This window comes from Pelophylax lessonae (genome assembly GCF_965119305.1).
Source record: "Pelophylax lessonae genome assembly, chromosome: 4".
Classification (NCBI taxonomy): Eukaryota; Metazoa; Chordata; class Amphibia; order Anura; family Ranidae; genus Pelophylax; species Pelophylax lessonae.
The window spans coordinates 585,145,144-585,160,115 of NC_138771.1; the positions used below are offsets into that span (position 1 = coordinate 585,145,144).

Here is a 14,972-nt window from a genome sequence, read left to right on the forward strand (position 1 = left end):
CCAGAATGGTGCTGTATTTGGCTCCATCCATCTTCCCATCAATTTTAACCATCTTCCCTGTCCCTGCTGAAGAAAAGCAGGCCCAAACCATGATGCTGCCACCACCATGTTTGACAGTGGAGATGGTGTGTTCAGGGTGATGAGCTGTTTTGCTTTTACGCCAGATTTGTGTAGTATACGGATATATATATATACGAATATTGTTGTCCTATGGACAGAGTCTCCCACCTCAGCTGTAGATCTCTGCAGTTCATCCAGAGTGATTATGGGCCTCTTGGCTGCATCTCTGATCAGTCTTCTCCTTGTATGAGCTGAAAGTTTAGAGGAACGGCCAGGTTTTCATATATTTGCAGTGGTCTGATACTCCTTCCATTTCAATCTTATCTCTTGCACAGTGCTCCTTGGGATGTTTAAAGCTTGGGAAATATTTTTGTATCCAAATCTGGCTTTAAACTTTTCCACAACAGTATCTCAGACCAACCTGGTGTGTTCCTTGTTCTTCATGATGCTCTCTGTGCTTTAAACGGACCTCTGAGACTATCACAGTGCAGGTGCATTTATACGGAGACTTGATTACACACAAGTGGATTCTATTTATCATCATTAGTCATTTAGGTCAACATTGGATCATTCAGAGATCCTCACTGAACTTCTGGAGAGAGTTTGCTGTACTGAAAGTAAAGGGGCTGAATAATTTTGCACGCCCAATTTTTCAGTTTTTTCTTTGTTAAAAAAGTTTGAAATATCCAATAAATTTTGTTCCACTTCATGATTGTGTCCCACTTGTTGTTGATTCTTCACAAAAAATTACAGTTTTATATCTTTATGTTTGAAGCCTGAAATGTGGCAAAAGGTCGCAAAGTTCAAGGGGGCCAAATACTTTCGCAAGGCACTGTATGTGGCGTAAAAACTCTAAATTAAAATTGAATTTATTTGGATTTGTAAATATAGGTTTTAATAAGAGAAATGAAGAAGTTATGTTTTATTCTGATGGAGTAGACATATGGTAACTAATAATGTATATCAATTCTCATTACATATCTAACAGAGGTGGCAGACAGCTCTTAATAGCATTGGTGGGAGTGGAGGACATCTTCCTATGGGTCCCAGATATCTTACCAGTCATAAGATCTGAACCTTTTCAGAATAGATTGTTACCCCACAACTAGAGACTAATTGGACCATACATGTTGCAAATTCACATAGTCACATAGGTGTTGATTTACTAAAACTGGAGAGTGCGAAATTTGGTGCAGCTCTGCATAGAAACCAATCAGCTTTCAGGTTTGTTTTCTTGTCAAAGCTTAATTGACCAAGCTGAAGTTACTAAGCTGATTGGCTACTAGGCACAGCTGCTGCACCAGATTTTGCACTCTCCAGTTTTAGTAAATCAACTCCATAGTTTGCTTCGGATAGACATGTGTTCCATTCTAATCCAATTCTAGTAACTACTGTTCAGTCTTTTTCTGCTTTAGCTGTTTAATATGAAGACAACCTAGAAATATAACCTGTTATGTAACTGTGATGTAACTCATTAAAGAGTTCTTTAATATGATCATTTATGGAAATCACAAGGCTCCTTGTTCCTTAAGAATTATTCAGAGGCAGTAAGGATAGGCTCTGGCATGTTTGAGGGTGTTAGAATTGTTTTAAACTCATTAAATAAGAGGTGTTATTGCTTAAGGTCTTATGTTAGTCAGTCAGAAGGTTGTGGCATGTTTCTGGTGACTCATGGGCTATGTTCTGTTCTATCTATTACATGTCAGGTGTTATTGGATGTTGTAGGAAGGAGTGCTATTTGTAGGATCCCGATTTAGTCATGTTTTAATGCATCTACTGTGGGCTGTTATAGTTGGACAGCAGTCTTCTTGTGTCTATGTGTACCCTCAGTCAGATGCTGATCTCTAGCACTTTGAGGATTTTCCTAATTTAGAAATAGCAAGGTGTCACATCCGGTAGCGTGCAGCCCATGAAGAGTGTTCAGCAAATACAATACAGCTAGTCTGTCAGCTCATGGATTCCTGACCCTGACTCAGATCCATCCTGTGTTTGAGATTTGATAAGCACAGCCTGCATATTTGCTACATAACTGTGTGCTGGACCCTCTTCAGGTGTCTTTGCCTCTTTCTGGACCCTCTTCAGGTGTCTTTGTCTCTCTCTGGACCCTCTTCAGGTGTCTTTGTCTCTCTCTGGACCCTCTTCAGGTGTCTTTGTCTCTCTCTGGACCCTCTTCAGGTGTCTTTGCCTCTCTCTGGACCCTCTTCAGGTGTCTTTGTCTCTCTCTGGACCCTCTTCAGGTGTCTTTGCCTCTTTCTGGACCCTCTTCAGGTGTCTTTGTCTCTCTCTGGACCCTCTTCAGGTGTCTTTGCCTCTTTCTGGACCCTCTTCAGGTGTCTTTGCCTCTTTCTGGACCCTCTTCAGGTGTCTTTGTCTCTCTCTGGACCCTCTTCAGGTGTCTTTGCCTCTTTCTGGACCCTCTTCAGGTGTATTTGCCTCTTTCTGGACCCTCTTCAGGTGTCTTTGTCTCTCTCTGGACCCTCTTCAGGTGTCTTTGCCTCTCTCTGGACCCTCTTCAGGTGTATTTGCCTCTTTCTGGACCCTCTTCAGGTGTCTTTGTCTCTCTCTGGACCCTCTTCAGGTGTCTTTGCCTCTTTCTGGACCCTCTTCAGGTGTCTTTGCCTCTTTCTGGACCCTCTTCAGGTGTCTTTGCCTCTCTCTGGACCCTCTTCAGGTGTCTTTGCCTCAGTTGGTCTGGATGAGAGTACAGTGGGTATATAAAAGAATTACCTCTCTTTAAAATAATCACATTTTAAGCTATAACATAAACATGTCAGAAAAAAAAAAAAAAAAAACCAGAATCACTGAGTTGGAAAAAGGATCACGTCTCTCCTAAAAAATGACTTGTAAACTCAATCAGGTGTAGCTAATCACCTTCTCAATAGCACACAAAGCCATTTGACTTTCAACTGTGATCAGCTGTGGTAATTTTGATTAGCTCAACATGAAAAGAGCTTTCCTGGAGCATTTCAGTCCCAGGTAGTGCAACTGAAGAAAACAATTCACTATGGGTGGCAAGGCACTGTCAAAAGATCTCTGGGATAAAGTTGTGGACAGGCACAAGTCAGGAGATGGATAAAACCTTTTTTGAAAAGGCTTTATCAATGCCCAGAAGCACAGTGAAATATATTATTAAGAGGTGGAAGGTATTTGGTACAACATTAAAAAGACACAATGAGTCGGCGCACAATAGAAGAGATCTCAGAAAAGACTCCGACCGAGTCTACCAATGTCAGAATCGCAGCGAGACGTCTCAAGATGTAAGAAGATGATGGAGAAAAAAAGGGGGTCTCACTAATTATAACAATATATAGACAGACCAAATAAATACTACATAAAAGGTCAGCAGGTTAAAAAACATATAAAATCCAACTCTTGCAAGCTAATCCGATTCCTTAAAAAATCTCTATATCTGTCTGAGGTGTATGAAGGTGGGACATATATCCTACTTGTAGACAACTTTCATCAGGTCAATCTATAAACAAAGGAAATATAAGACGACATATATGATGCGAATCTGATTCCTTGACACTAATTAAAATTCTAAAATTACAATTCCCAGTAGAATAAAAGCCTCCTTTCCTAAAAACGACACTTTAACAACTTTACCTCCGCTCACATGGAGGCTACTGCGGCACATTGCCACGATCCCGTCCAGCGACGTAGACCTACGCCGGGCGGGTTCACGGCTCCCAGAGCGCGCTCCCGAGCGCCGCGGGAGCCGATTCCGATCGGATTCGTTTGGGAACCGATCAGTCACCAGATACTGACCAATGGTTTTTGGTCAGTGTCTGGCGATCGGTCCCAGTCAATGGAAATCTGTCCCCTGTCTGTGTAATGTAAACACAGGCAGGGGAAGTGATGTCACTGTCCCTTCTGGAGCCCTTTCGGTTCCAGGAGAAGACAGAGACACAGCAAAAACATGAGTTTCCACCAACACTACACTGACACACCTCACATAGGCACATTTAACCCCTTGATCACCTCTGATCACCCCCAAACCCCTCACAGTGAACACTATATACAGTGGTATACAGATATTTTACTGATCACTGTATAAGTGTCACTTGTGAGTGTAGTTTGCGCTTGTGTTAGGCCCAAATAGGGTTAGGGCACCCGCCACCTATCCCCTAATAAAGTTTTAACCCCTTGATCACCCACAGTTAACCTTTTTACACCCTATTACTCTGTGCACTAAATACAGTATATAGGTAAATACTGATCACTGTATTTAGTGTCACTAGTGACCCTAATTTGCGCTTGCGCTAAGCCCGAATAGGTTTAGGCCACCCGCCATCTATCCCTTATAAAGGTTTAACCCCTTGATCTCCCGCAGTTAACCCCTTCACTTCCCTGTCACAGTGTTCACTATATACAGTGATTACCGATCACTGTATTAGCGTCACGGGTGACACAACTTAGGCTAGCTAGTTAGCGTCAGGGTCCCACTACACCACCGTTACTTAGCGTCAGTTAGAGTCAAGTACACTAACACACATACACACACACACACACCTCCGTTACTAGTATAGTGCTTGAACAGATCAATATCTGATCTGATCAGAACTTTACTAGCGTCCTCATAATTTAGTGTTCCCAAAACGTAGTGTTTGCACAATCAGCACTGATTCCTGCTAGCACCTGCGTTTGGCCCCCCTTCCCAGCCCACCTTACCCAGGCAAGTGTAGTAATCAATAGATTACTGACACTTCCAAAAAACACAAATTACACAAAACCGCTGCGTTAGCAGAGTCAGGCCTGATCTCTGTTAGCACTAGCAGTTTTTTGTAGCGACCAAATAGTCCTCGACAACCAGGTGCTTTTATTACCTAGTAGTCGCATCACTGTACCGGTAAATTTAGTTACTAAAATGACAAAACGTGTGTACAGTGATGAAGCTATATATAGTATAATGACCATGTCAAGTGAGAGCGATGGTGAAGCCTCACTGGCAGAATCAGGGTCAATATACGAACCAGATGACAGCAGCGGCTCCCTGACAGACAGCTCCGACAGAGGGGTCCCTGCTAAGGTCAGGCGTACCCGACCCCATTCTGGAGTTGCTGACTTGCAAGAACCGGGGGTTTCTCGTATGCAGCAGAGTGCCAATACTAGTGTCGCTCACACTTCTCGTGATCTGGCAAGCACGAGCGGCCTAGTACACCCTGGACCTTCAACCAGCACTGCAGTATCACCTGGTGACGTGGCGAGTCACCTAAGTGCAGTTGAAGCTGGTGCGGTGGCTAGCACGAGTAGTAGCCCGCAGCCACCGCGTATCCGAAGACAGGCCCGTAGAGCCCATAGTGTCCTCCCTGAAGCGCTGGCATATCCTAATTGGCAGCCCACAGATTCCACAGCGCCAGTACTTCCCCCATTCACCGCCCAACCCGGAATCCAAGTGGAAACAGCTGGTTTTAATCCCATAAACTTTTTTGAGCTGTTTTTCACTGAAGATCTTTACAGATCTATTGTGGACCAATCAAATTTGTATGCTCAACAATTTATCGCCGCCAACCCAAATTCACCCCTTGCCAGACCATTTGCCTGGAATCCTATTACGATTCAGGAGTTTAAAACCTATCTGGGCCTTTCCTTCTACGAGGGCATTACAAGAAAGAATGAATTGCGATTATATTGGTCCACTGACCCAATTCATCAAATCCACGTGTTCTCTGCTGCTATGTCCAGGGCTCGATATGAACAAATATTTCGGTTCATGCATTTCAACGACAATGAACTCTGTCGTCCTCGGGGAGACCCTGAATATGATCGGCTCCACAAAATTCGGCCCCTCGTAGACCACTTCAATCAGCGGTTCGCAGCCTTGTTTACCCCCCAACAAGATGTCTGCGTTGACGAGTCACTGATTAAGTTTACTGGCCGCCTTGCTATCAAACAGTACCTCCCCAGCAAGCGTGCCAGATACGGGGTCAAGTTGTATAAGCTTTGTGACAGGGCCACAGGCTATACAGTTAATTTCCATGTCTACGAGGGAAAAGACAGCACTGTGGAGCCCCCCGACTGCCCAGGCTACATAGGGAGCAGCGGCAAGATAGTTTGGGACTTGGTGTCACCCTTATTCGGAAAGGGGTACCACTTGTACGTGGACAATTTCTATTCAAGCGTGCCACTTTTTAGACACCTCTTTCAATTGCAAATTGGCACTTGTGGCACCGTGCGATCTAATCGCCGGGGCTTCCCCCAACGGCTAGTAAATGCCCCACTGAGCTCGGGGGAGAGAGCCTGCTTGAGGTGCGAGGAATTGCTTGCAGTGAAGTGGAGGGACAAACGAAACGTTTACGTGCTGTCCTCCATTCACCCAGACACGGCAGTCCAAATTTCTACGGTCACTGGTGTTGTTGAGAAGCCCCTCTGTGTCCACGACTATAAACGTAAAATGGGAGGGGTGGACTTCAACGACCAGATGATGGGACCGTACCTAATTGCCCGTAAGGCCAGACGCTGGTACAAAAAAGTGTCTGTATACCTATTTCAGTTGGCTGTTTACAACGCTTTTGTCTTATACAAAGCGTCTGCCGGAACATTATCCTTCTTTCAATTCCAAGAAGAGATAATCAGAGCCCTCCTGTATCCAGCTGGTGCTCCTGCCCAACTTCCTCAACCAGATGCAGTGAGCCCGGCTGCATGAGAGGCATTTTCCGGAATTCCTCCTGAGTACCTGTTCCCAACGATACCCCCAAAAAAGATGCCGTGTCTGCAGCAAGCGCGGATTTAGGCGTGACACCCGTAATTATTGTCCCGACTGTCCTGACCAACCTGGTCTTTGCCACGGTGACTGTTTCCGTCGCTACCACACACTAGTGGATTTTTAGCGTAGGGTACAGCACGGCACAGTTTAGGGCACATTTACACAGGGTCTCAAAAGATGTTCGATGGCTATCGTCATTTTGAGAGACCTGAACCTGGAACCTGGAACTCGACGTTTGAAGAAAAAAAAAAAAATACATAAAAGCTAAAAATAGTTGTCGTCTCAGTAATTTTTTTATGTTCTTCTACACTTCCTATGTACTTTTAATGTCCTTTGTATGTTTTTCATTCATTTGTGACCTGTTTCTCTTGCAGGTACTCGTCGGCTACCACGCATTGATTTTATATATTCTGACATAAACAGTGTTTGCGCTCAGCATATATGGATACCTTTGCTGATAGCAGCTGTGGTGATTTTCTGATTTCAGCACTGCAGTTAAAATCCTATTTTGGTATACGTGGATAGTGTAGTGTATACCCATCATTAAATTCAGTGGGTGGTTGTTTGGGTGATTAATGATGAGTAATACTACGCATTATTCCTGTGCTGATTTCTGATAGGTTCTCTTTTTTTCCGTTCAGCCCACAGGCTGCATGAAAAAAAAAAAAAACCTATATGCCAAACAAGGACCAGCAATGTACTGGTACGTTGCTGGACTTTGAGTGGTTATACCAGGATGATGCCTGCAGATTTAGGCATCATCTTGGTATCGTTTTTTACAGCCAGCGGTCGGCTTACATGTAAAAGCAATCCTAGCGGATAATTGGCCGCTAGACTGCTTTTACATGCAGTGGGAGGGGACCCCCCCCCCTCCTGCCGCCTTCCGCTGCCTTCCACGGTTTTTCTCGGGCTCTCCTGTTCCACCGGTTAACCCGAGAGTGCAGCCGGTGGTTCAATTATCTAACCATAGAGCTGATTGGAGATGAGAATGGCTCCAACCATCTCTATGGCCTAAGATGCCGGAGGCTACGAGCATTTCATGACTTCTGTTTCGCCAGAAATAAACAGCGCCATTGGGAAATTGGGAAAGTATTTTATCACACCAAGATCTAGAGTCTAAAAGACCCCAATTTTTTTTAAAAAGAGTACCTGTCACTACAGATTGCTATCATAGGGGAAATTTAAATTCACCGTGATAACAATAAAAATGATTAAAGAAAAAAAAAATGAAAGAAAAAGGTGTCAAAATAACATAAGAAAGCAAATTAAAAAAAAAAATAAAAAATAAATCAAGCCCCCCTGTCCCCCCGTGCTTGCGCGCAAATGCGCACACAAGCATTGGTCTAGTGTCATATGTAAACCGCAATTGCAGCATGCATGTGAGGTATCGCCACGAACGCCAGGTCGAGGGCAGTAATTCTTGCGGTAGACCTCCTCTGTAAGTCCAAAGTGGTAACCTGTAAAGACTTTTAAAGGCTTTTAAAACCGTACGTAGTTTGTTGCCGCGGCACGGGCGTACGCAATTTTAAAAGCATGTCATGTTAGGTGTCTATGAACTCGGCATAAGATCATCTTTTAAATTTTACCAAACAATTTGGAATTATATAGTGTATTTCTGCATTAAATATAAAAAAAGTGTTTTTTTTACGCAAAAATTGCGCTTGGAAAATGTGTGCGCAAATACCGTGTGACAAAAAAAATTTCAACATCCACCATTTTGTTCTGTAGGGCCTCTGCTTTAAAAAAATATATAATGTTTGGGGGTTCAAAGTAATTTTCTTGTGAAAAAAAAATATTTTTTCATGTAAACAAAAACTCACAGAAAAGGCTTGGTTTTCAAGTGGTTAGAAGAGTGGGTGATGTGTTGCTAAAATTGAGCATAAAATGCCAGGACTGTTCAAACACCCCCCAAATGACCCCTTTTTGGAAAGTAGACACCCAAAGCTATTTGCTGAGAGGCATATTGAGTCCATGGAGTATTTTATATTTTACCATAAGTTTCAGGAAAATGACAATTTGTTTTTTTTTTGTTTTTTTTTTACACAAAGTTGTCACTAAATAATATATTGCTCACGCATGCCATGGCTATATGTGAAATGACACCCCAAAATACATTCTGCTGCTTCTCCTGAGTACAGGGATACCCCATGTGTGAGACTTTTTGGCAGTCTAGCCGCGTACAGGACCCGGAAAACCAATCCGCACCTTCTGGCTTTCTAAGGGCGTAAATTGTTGATCTCACTCCTTACTACCTATCACACTTTTGAAGGCCATGAAATGCCAAAATGGCACAAAACCCCCCCAAATTACCCCATTTTGCAAAGTAGACACTCCAAGCTATTAGCTGAGAGGCATGATGAGTCCATGGAATAGTTTATATTTTGCCACAAGTTTCAGGAAAATTATTTTTTTTTTTTTTTTTTTACACAAAGTTGTCAGTAAATGATATAATGCTCACACATGCCATGGGTATATGTGAAATGACACCCCAAAATACATTCTGCTGCTTCTCCTGAGTACAAAGATACCCCATGTGTGAGACTTTTTTGCAGTCTAGCCGCGTACAGGACCCGGAAAACCAATGCGCACCTTCAGGCTTTCTAAGGGCGTAAATTGTTGATCTCACTCCGTTCTACCTATCACATTTTTGAAGGCCATGAAATGCCAAGATGGCACAAAACCCCCCCCAATGACCCAATTTTGCAAAGTAGACACTCCAATCTATTTGCTGAGAGGCATGGTGAGTATTTTGCATCTCTCATTTTTTTTGGAAAATGAAGAAAAAACAGGAAAATGCTTTTTTTTTTCCTCTTTTTTTCAAATTCCAAAACTTTGTGACAAAAAGTGAGATCTGCAAAACACTCAACATGCCTCTCTGCAAATAGCTTAGGGTGTCTACTTTCCGAAAAGGGGTCATTTGGGGGGGGGGGGGGGGGGTTGTGCTGTCTTGGCATTTCATGGCCTCCGAAACTGTGATAGGTAGTCAGGAGTGAAATCAACAATTTACGCCCTTGGAAAGCCTGAAAGTGGTGATTGATTTTCGGGGGCCTGTACTCGGCTAGACTGCAAAAAAGTCTCACACATGTGGTATCCCTGTACTCAGGAGAAGCAGCAGAATGTATTTTGGGGTGTCATTTCACATATACCCATGGCATGTGTGAGCAATATATCATTTAGTGACAACTTTGTGTAAAAAAACAAAAAAAAAAATAATAATAATATATTTCCCGGAACTTGTGGCAAAATATAAAATATTCCATGGACTCACCATGCCTCTCAGCAAATAGCTTGGGGTGTCTACTTTTCAAAATGGGGTCATTTGGGAGGGTTTTGTGCTATCTTGAAATTTCAGGGCCTCCGAAACTGTGATGGGTAGTCAGGAGTGAAATCAACAATTTACGCCATTAGAAAACCTAAAGATGGAGATTGATTTTCGGGGTCCCGTACACAGCTAGGCTCCTAAAAAGTCTCACATATGTGGTATCCCTGTACTCAGGAGAAGCAGCAGAATATATTTTGGGTTGTAATTACACATATACCCATGGCATGTGTGAGAAATTTATCTTTTAGTGACAACTTTGTGTTAAAAAAAAAACATTTTTTTTTTTTAGTCATTTTTCAAACACCTGTGACAAAAAAATTAAATATTCAATGAGCTCAACATGCCTCTCAGAACATTCCTTAGGATGTCTACTTTCCAAAAAGTGGTAATTTGGGGGGGTCTAGTACTGCCCTGCCATTTTAGCACTTCATGAATTGAGATAGGCAGTCAGAAATTAAAGCTGCGTAAAATTTCAGTATTTACACCATAGTTTGTAGACGCTATAACTTTTGCGCAAACCAATAAAAATACGCTCATTGAATTTTTTTTGTCAAAGACATGTAGCTAAATATATTTTGGCCAAAAAAAATGACATAAATTGAGTATATTGGATATTTTTTAAAAGACAAAGTTGGAAATGTCATTTTTTTGCAAAATTTTCGCTCTTTTTTTATTATCGCAAAAAATAAAAAGCGCAGAGGTGATCAAATACCACCAAAAGAAAGCTCTGTTTGTGGGAAAAAAAGGACGTAAATTTCGTTTGGGTACCACATTGCATGACGCACAATTGTCAGTTAAAGTCGCACAGTGCCGAAGCACAAAAAGTGGCCTGGACGTAAGACAGCAAAATCCTCCGGTGGTAAAGTGGTTAAGATGAAATGACCTTGATAATCGAAACAGCCAACTGAATCGCAGTAATAGTATGCTAATTCACAAATAAATAGATCAGTGATGATGCATGTGTAACCAAAGAACAAATAAATCTATATAAAGTGCTATGATGAATTTAATAAATAGTTCACATAAAATTATCAAATAACAATAAATATCTAAATGTGTATAACAAATTCGTGTGCAAATCCTGATAAATAGTTAAAAGTGCATATATCAATATGGTGCAGTGATCAAAATAAATATAAATCAATAATTCTATGTGCACTCAACAGTCCGTGTGCATAAAGGATATATATATATATATATATATATATATATATATATATATATATATATATATATATATATATGTATATATATATATGAACAAATCTTGTGCAAATGATGATCCGTGAGCGGTGAATACAGTTGGTGCAGTGATAAAAATAAAGTTCATCCGTGCACAATTAATAGGTGACAATTAGTGATTTTCTAAGGCACTATTGTGAATATCCCGCGCTGAGATCCAGAGTGAGCCGTGATAGTATAAGCGCAGTGGCCGCTCATCTCACTGCACCTTAATAGGCGCTTTAAGCTGGTCTCTCCCCTAGGGGTGTACTGCTGGGTTATTCAGCGAGGGATACTCCAACCTCCACTCTGTACTCCACAGTTATCGGTTCCAGATTCTCTCCAGCCGGTACCAGTGTGTCCCAGAAAAAGAGAATAATCCCCAATCGTGAAGTATGTAAAAACTATCTTTATTACATAAAGCAAAGAAATACATTCACATTTAAAACGAATAGTATAGGCAGAGACGATACAATGTTGCCGCACTCTTGCGGTGTTGATTCCCGGGTACTTCCGGTTACGGCCATCCAACCGGAAGCTGACGTCACCCAAAGCCTCCCGACCGGTTGCGTCACAGATCACGTGACTTTCTCAAGGGATCCCAGATAGACAACTAAGGTGCTGTCTACCACAGCCCATCTCCACTCTCAGTCAAAAGTAAAAAAATATAAGCCGCACTCTAAAGCTTAGCTCTTTTTCTACATTTAATTTGTCAAAAAAAAGGCTGCATAGGTTGATGTCTCAACCCAAACCTAGCCTTCCTTCACGCGTTTCACCACAACTTGCTTGCTCACAAGGAAGGTTGGTTTCGAGTAGAAACATCAATGTATGCAATCTTTTTTTGAGAAAAAAACACAGAAGGAAGAGCTAAGCTTTGGAGTAAAGCTTATGTTTTTTACTTTGAAATAAAAGCATGCTTTAAAACTTTAGTGTTTGGAAGATTCTATTTAGATGCAATGCCTATAGGCTTCTCACAACTCTAGGGTACATTGCAGTAGTACAGCAGAAGTCGCAAAACTTTTTTGCATGGATAATCTAATAGAGATATGCTGCTGGAGTTCTCAAGGCGTTAACTAAGAGGTTGGATATTTCAGCCCACCAGAGTCCATCCCTGTCATCAGTTTTGGGTGGTTTTAAATCATATTATGGAAACCTAAAAAAAAAAACAATGTTTCTCAAATCCTCTGTCCTTTCTTTAGCCCATATTTTGTGGAAAATACCCCGTATCAAACTATTCTTGTTATAGAGACTGTTTATTCAAATATAAAGTTCTTCTATTATTTTATTATATTTGCATGAATAGGCTGTTTACTTTTCGGGGTGTTAGAGGAGAAGCCATAACCTGGACTAAATCAAAGCCTCACTATAGTTCTGGAAATGATCTATATTTCTTACATGTATTAATGACTCACTAACCAAAGGCTATTTTTTTTTGTCGCAGGCACAAGAGGCTGAGGTCCTGTACCGATCCTGTGTGGCGGAAGCAAACGCCAGGAGTGACCAGCAAGAGAAGGTCCGACAGAGAATTATATCCCACATCAGGAAACTCATTAACCAGGGGGACCAAGTGTTGAAAGAGGTGAAGTTTATATATATATATATATATATATAATTTTTTTTTTTGAAAGGGGAAGGGCTTTAAACCTGAATTTATGAGAGATGATACAGTTAACATACATTTAAATGAGCTATTGTAGGCTAACAAAATGTGCTTTTGATGATTCTAGATTCCCTGTTTAATAGCATCCCTGACATATAGCACAGCCAGGTCAATGACCTTATTTTGCATTAAAGAATTCAACTTGGTCCTTGACATGCCCCATCCTGATGGATATATGAATGGCTAGTCTATATACTCCCTTACTCAAAGCCATTAGGAGAAAAAAATAATAATAAATGTGCTGTTCTAAAATACAAAATATGGTCTTAATATATCTAGAACCATCAAGTTTCTGAGTCTGACCTTTAAAAGATAGTTACTGGGGTCATTGGATTGCAGTTTCGTTCTGTTTACTGATAAAGTTGACTGCAGATCTAGTCTTCTTCATATGCAAAGTTATAGCTAAGAAAGCATTGATGACATCCCTTTATACAGTGTGCATACTTTCTAGCTGAGATCACAGTTGGATGAAAGGGATAAGCAGAAAGTAGGGAAATCTAAAGGGATGCTATGAATGCCTTCTTTGATATCATCAGCACAATACTCTCTGAGTGTTATGGCTTTCTGCACTAGGTGCCATCATTCTTTTCTATCCTCGGCTTCTTATTTTCCTGATTCATATCTTCCTTTAACGTCTAGTGATTTTATACAGCCATCATACTCTGGGTGAGTCAGAATGTCTCTATCCACCTACTATTGCTTCTTGGAACCTATTTGAAATTCAAATTTCAGTCCTCTGTTTAATATGACCAGGCCATTTTAGATTAGCAATACATATTAATGATGATAGTCTAACATCTTTATATTTCCCTTTAAACTCATTATGATATCTTAATATGCACACTCTATTCTCAAATAAACCTCCACATATTCCCCAAAGTACTTTCTTTTCAAATACATCAATTCTTTTCTTATCTGCCTGTGACAGGATCCAACTTTCAGAACTTTCAGCTCCATATATGGTAATCAGTTTTTTTTTTTTTTTTAAATTCAACGTTTATTAGGAGAAGGAAAGGCATACAGATCAAGCAGAAGCAATGGTAATGGTCCACATACAAAATCACAGGCAAAGCAAATACAAAAAACAAACAAACAGTTCTAGTGAATACCAGTAATCATAGCACGTAAGACCACACAGCAAAACGTAACTCCCGAAAAATCAGAGAAAATTACTATGGGGAGCCCGGCCCCCGAAGAGGCCCCGCCCTCCCCCGGCATCTTCATATGGCCGAGGTACTGTGAGGGAGAGACCCACTCCGGGCATGCCAAGTCCCACCAGGCACCCAGTATGAACAAGTGTACGTATGCCCAAGGGGAGTGACAATCACAAGAAAAACAAAGAGTAACTGACTATCCCCTTCGCCTCCTTTTCATTTCTTTCACATGAAGGTGGGGAGGAACCCACCACGGGAGGGGAAAGGACATGACAAACAGAGAGAAAAAAGAAAAAGAAAAAAAAAAAAAAAAAGGGAGAGAGGGGGGGGGGGGACAAGAAGAAAGGGGGGAGGAAAGAGAGGAAGGATGAATGGAGGGGGGAAAGCGGGGAAGAGACGGCCACCCAGTCCGCATATGCCTAACTAGGCAACCAATGCTTTGTATTCATCGGAGAAACGGAACTCATGCCAGTAGAACCACCTTTTGAGGAACATCTCCCTATTGCCCCGGTCAGCGGCCACCAGATCTTCCATTTCGTTGATGCAGGCCACCTTCCGCAGCCACATAGCTACTGTGGGAGGCTGCGACTGCTTCCATAGAAGAGGGATACAGCTCTTGGCCGCAGTGAAAAGGAGCGGCAGGATTGATTTTTTATAGGATGCTCGCGGAAAATCATTGTGGTGGAGAAGAAAAAGGCCAGGGCACAGAGTGAGGGCGTGGTCCGTGAACTTTTGCGCAATGCGCAGTACTTCCGCCCAAAAGGGTTGAAGACGGCTACAAGACCAAAAGATGTGGAGAAGGGATCCCACCTCCTCTCCACACCTCCAGCAAAGATCGGAGCAGGAAGG

The 14,972-nt window shown here is 41.8% G+C and overlaps 1 protein-coding gene across 1 annotated transcript in view; it reads left to right on the forward strand.

The window, feature by feature from the left end:
* GMIP (GEM interacting protein) overlaps positions 1-14,972 on the forward strand; it is a gene marked incomplete at its 3' end in the record, with an annotated part of 200,121 nt that overhangs the window by 118,335 nt on the left and 66,814 nt on the right. Inside the window, exon 11 of the mRNA XM_082253719.1 lies at positions 12,751-12,888. Coding sequence (XP_082109845.1) covers positions 12,751-12,888 — 138 coding nt within the window. The remainder of the gene's footprint in view (positions 1-12,750; positions 12,889-14,972) is intronic.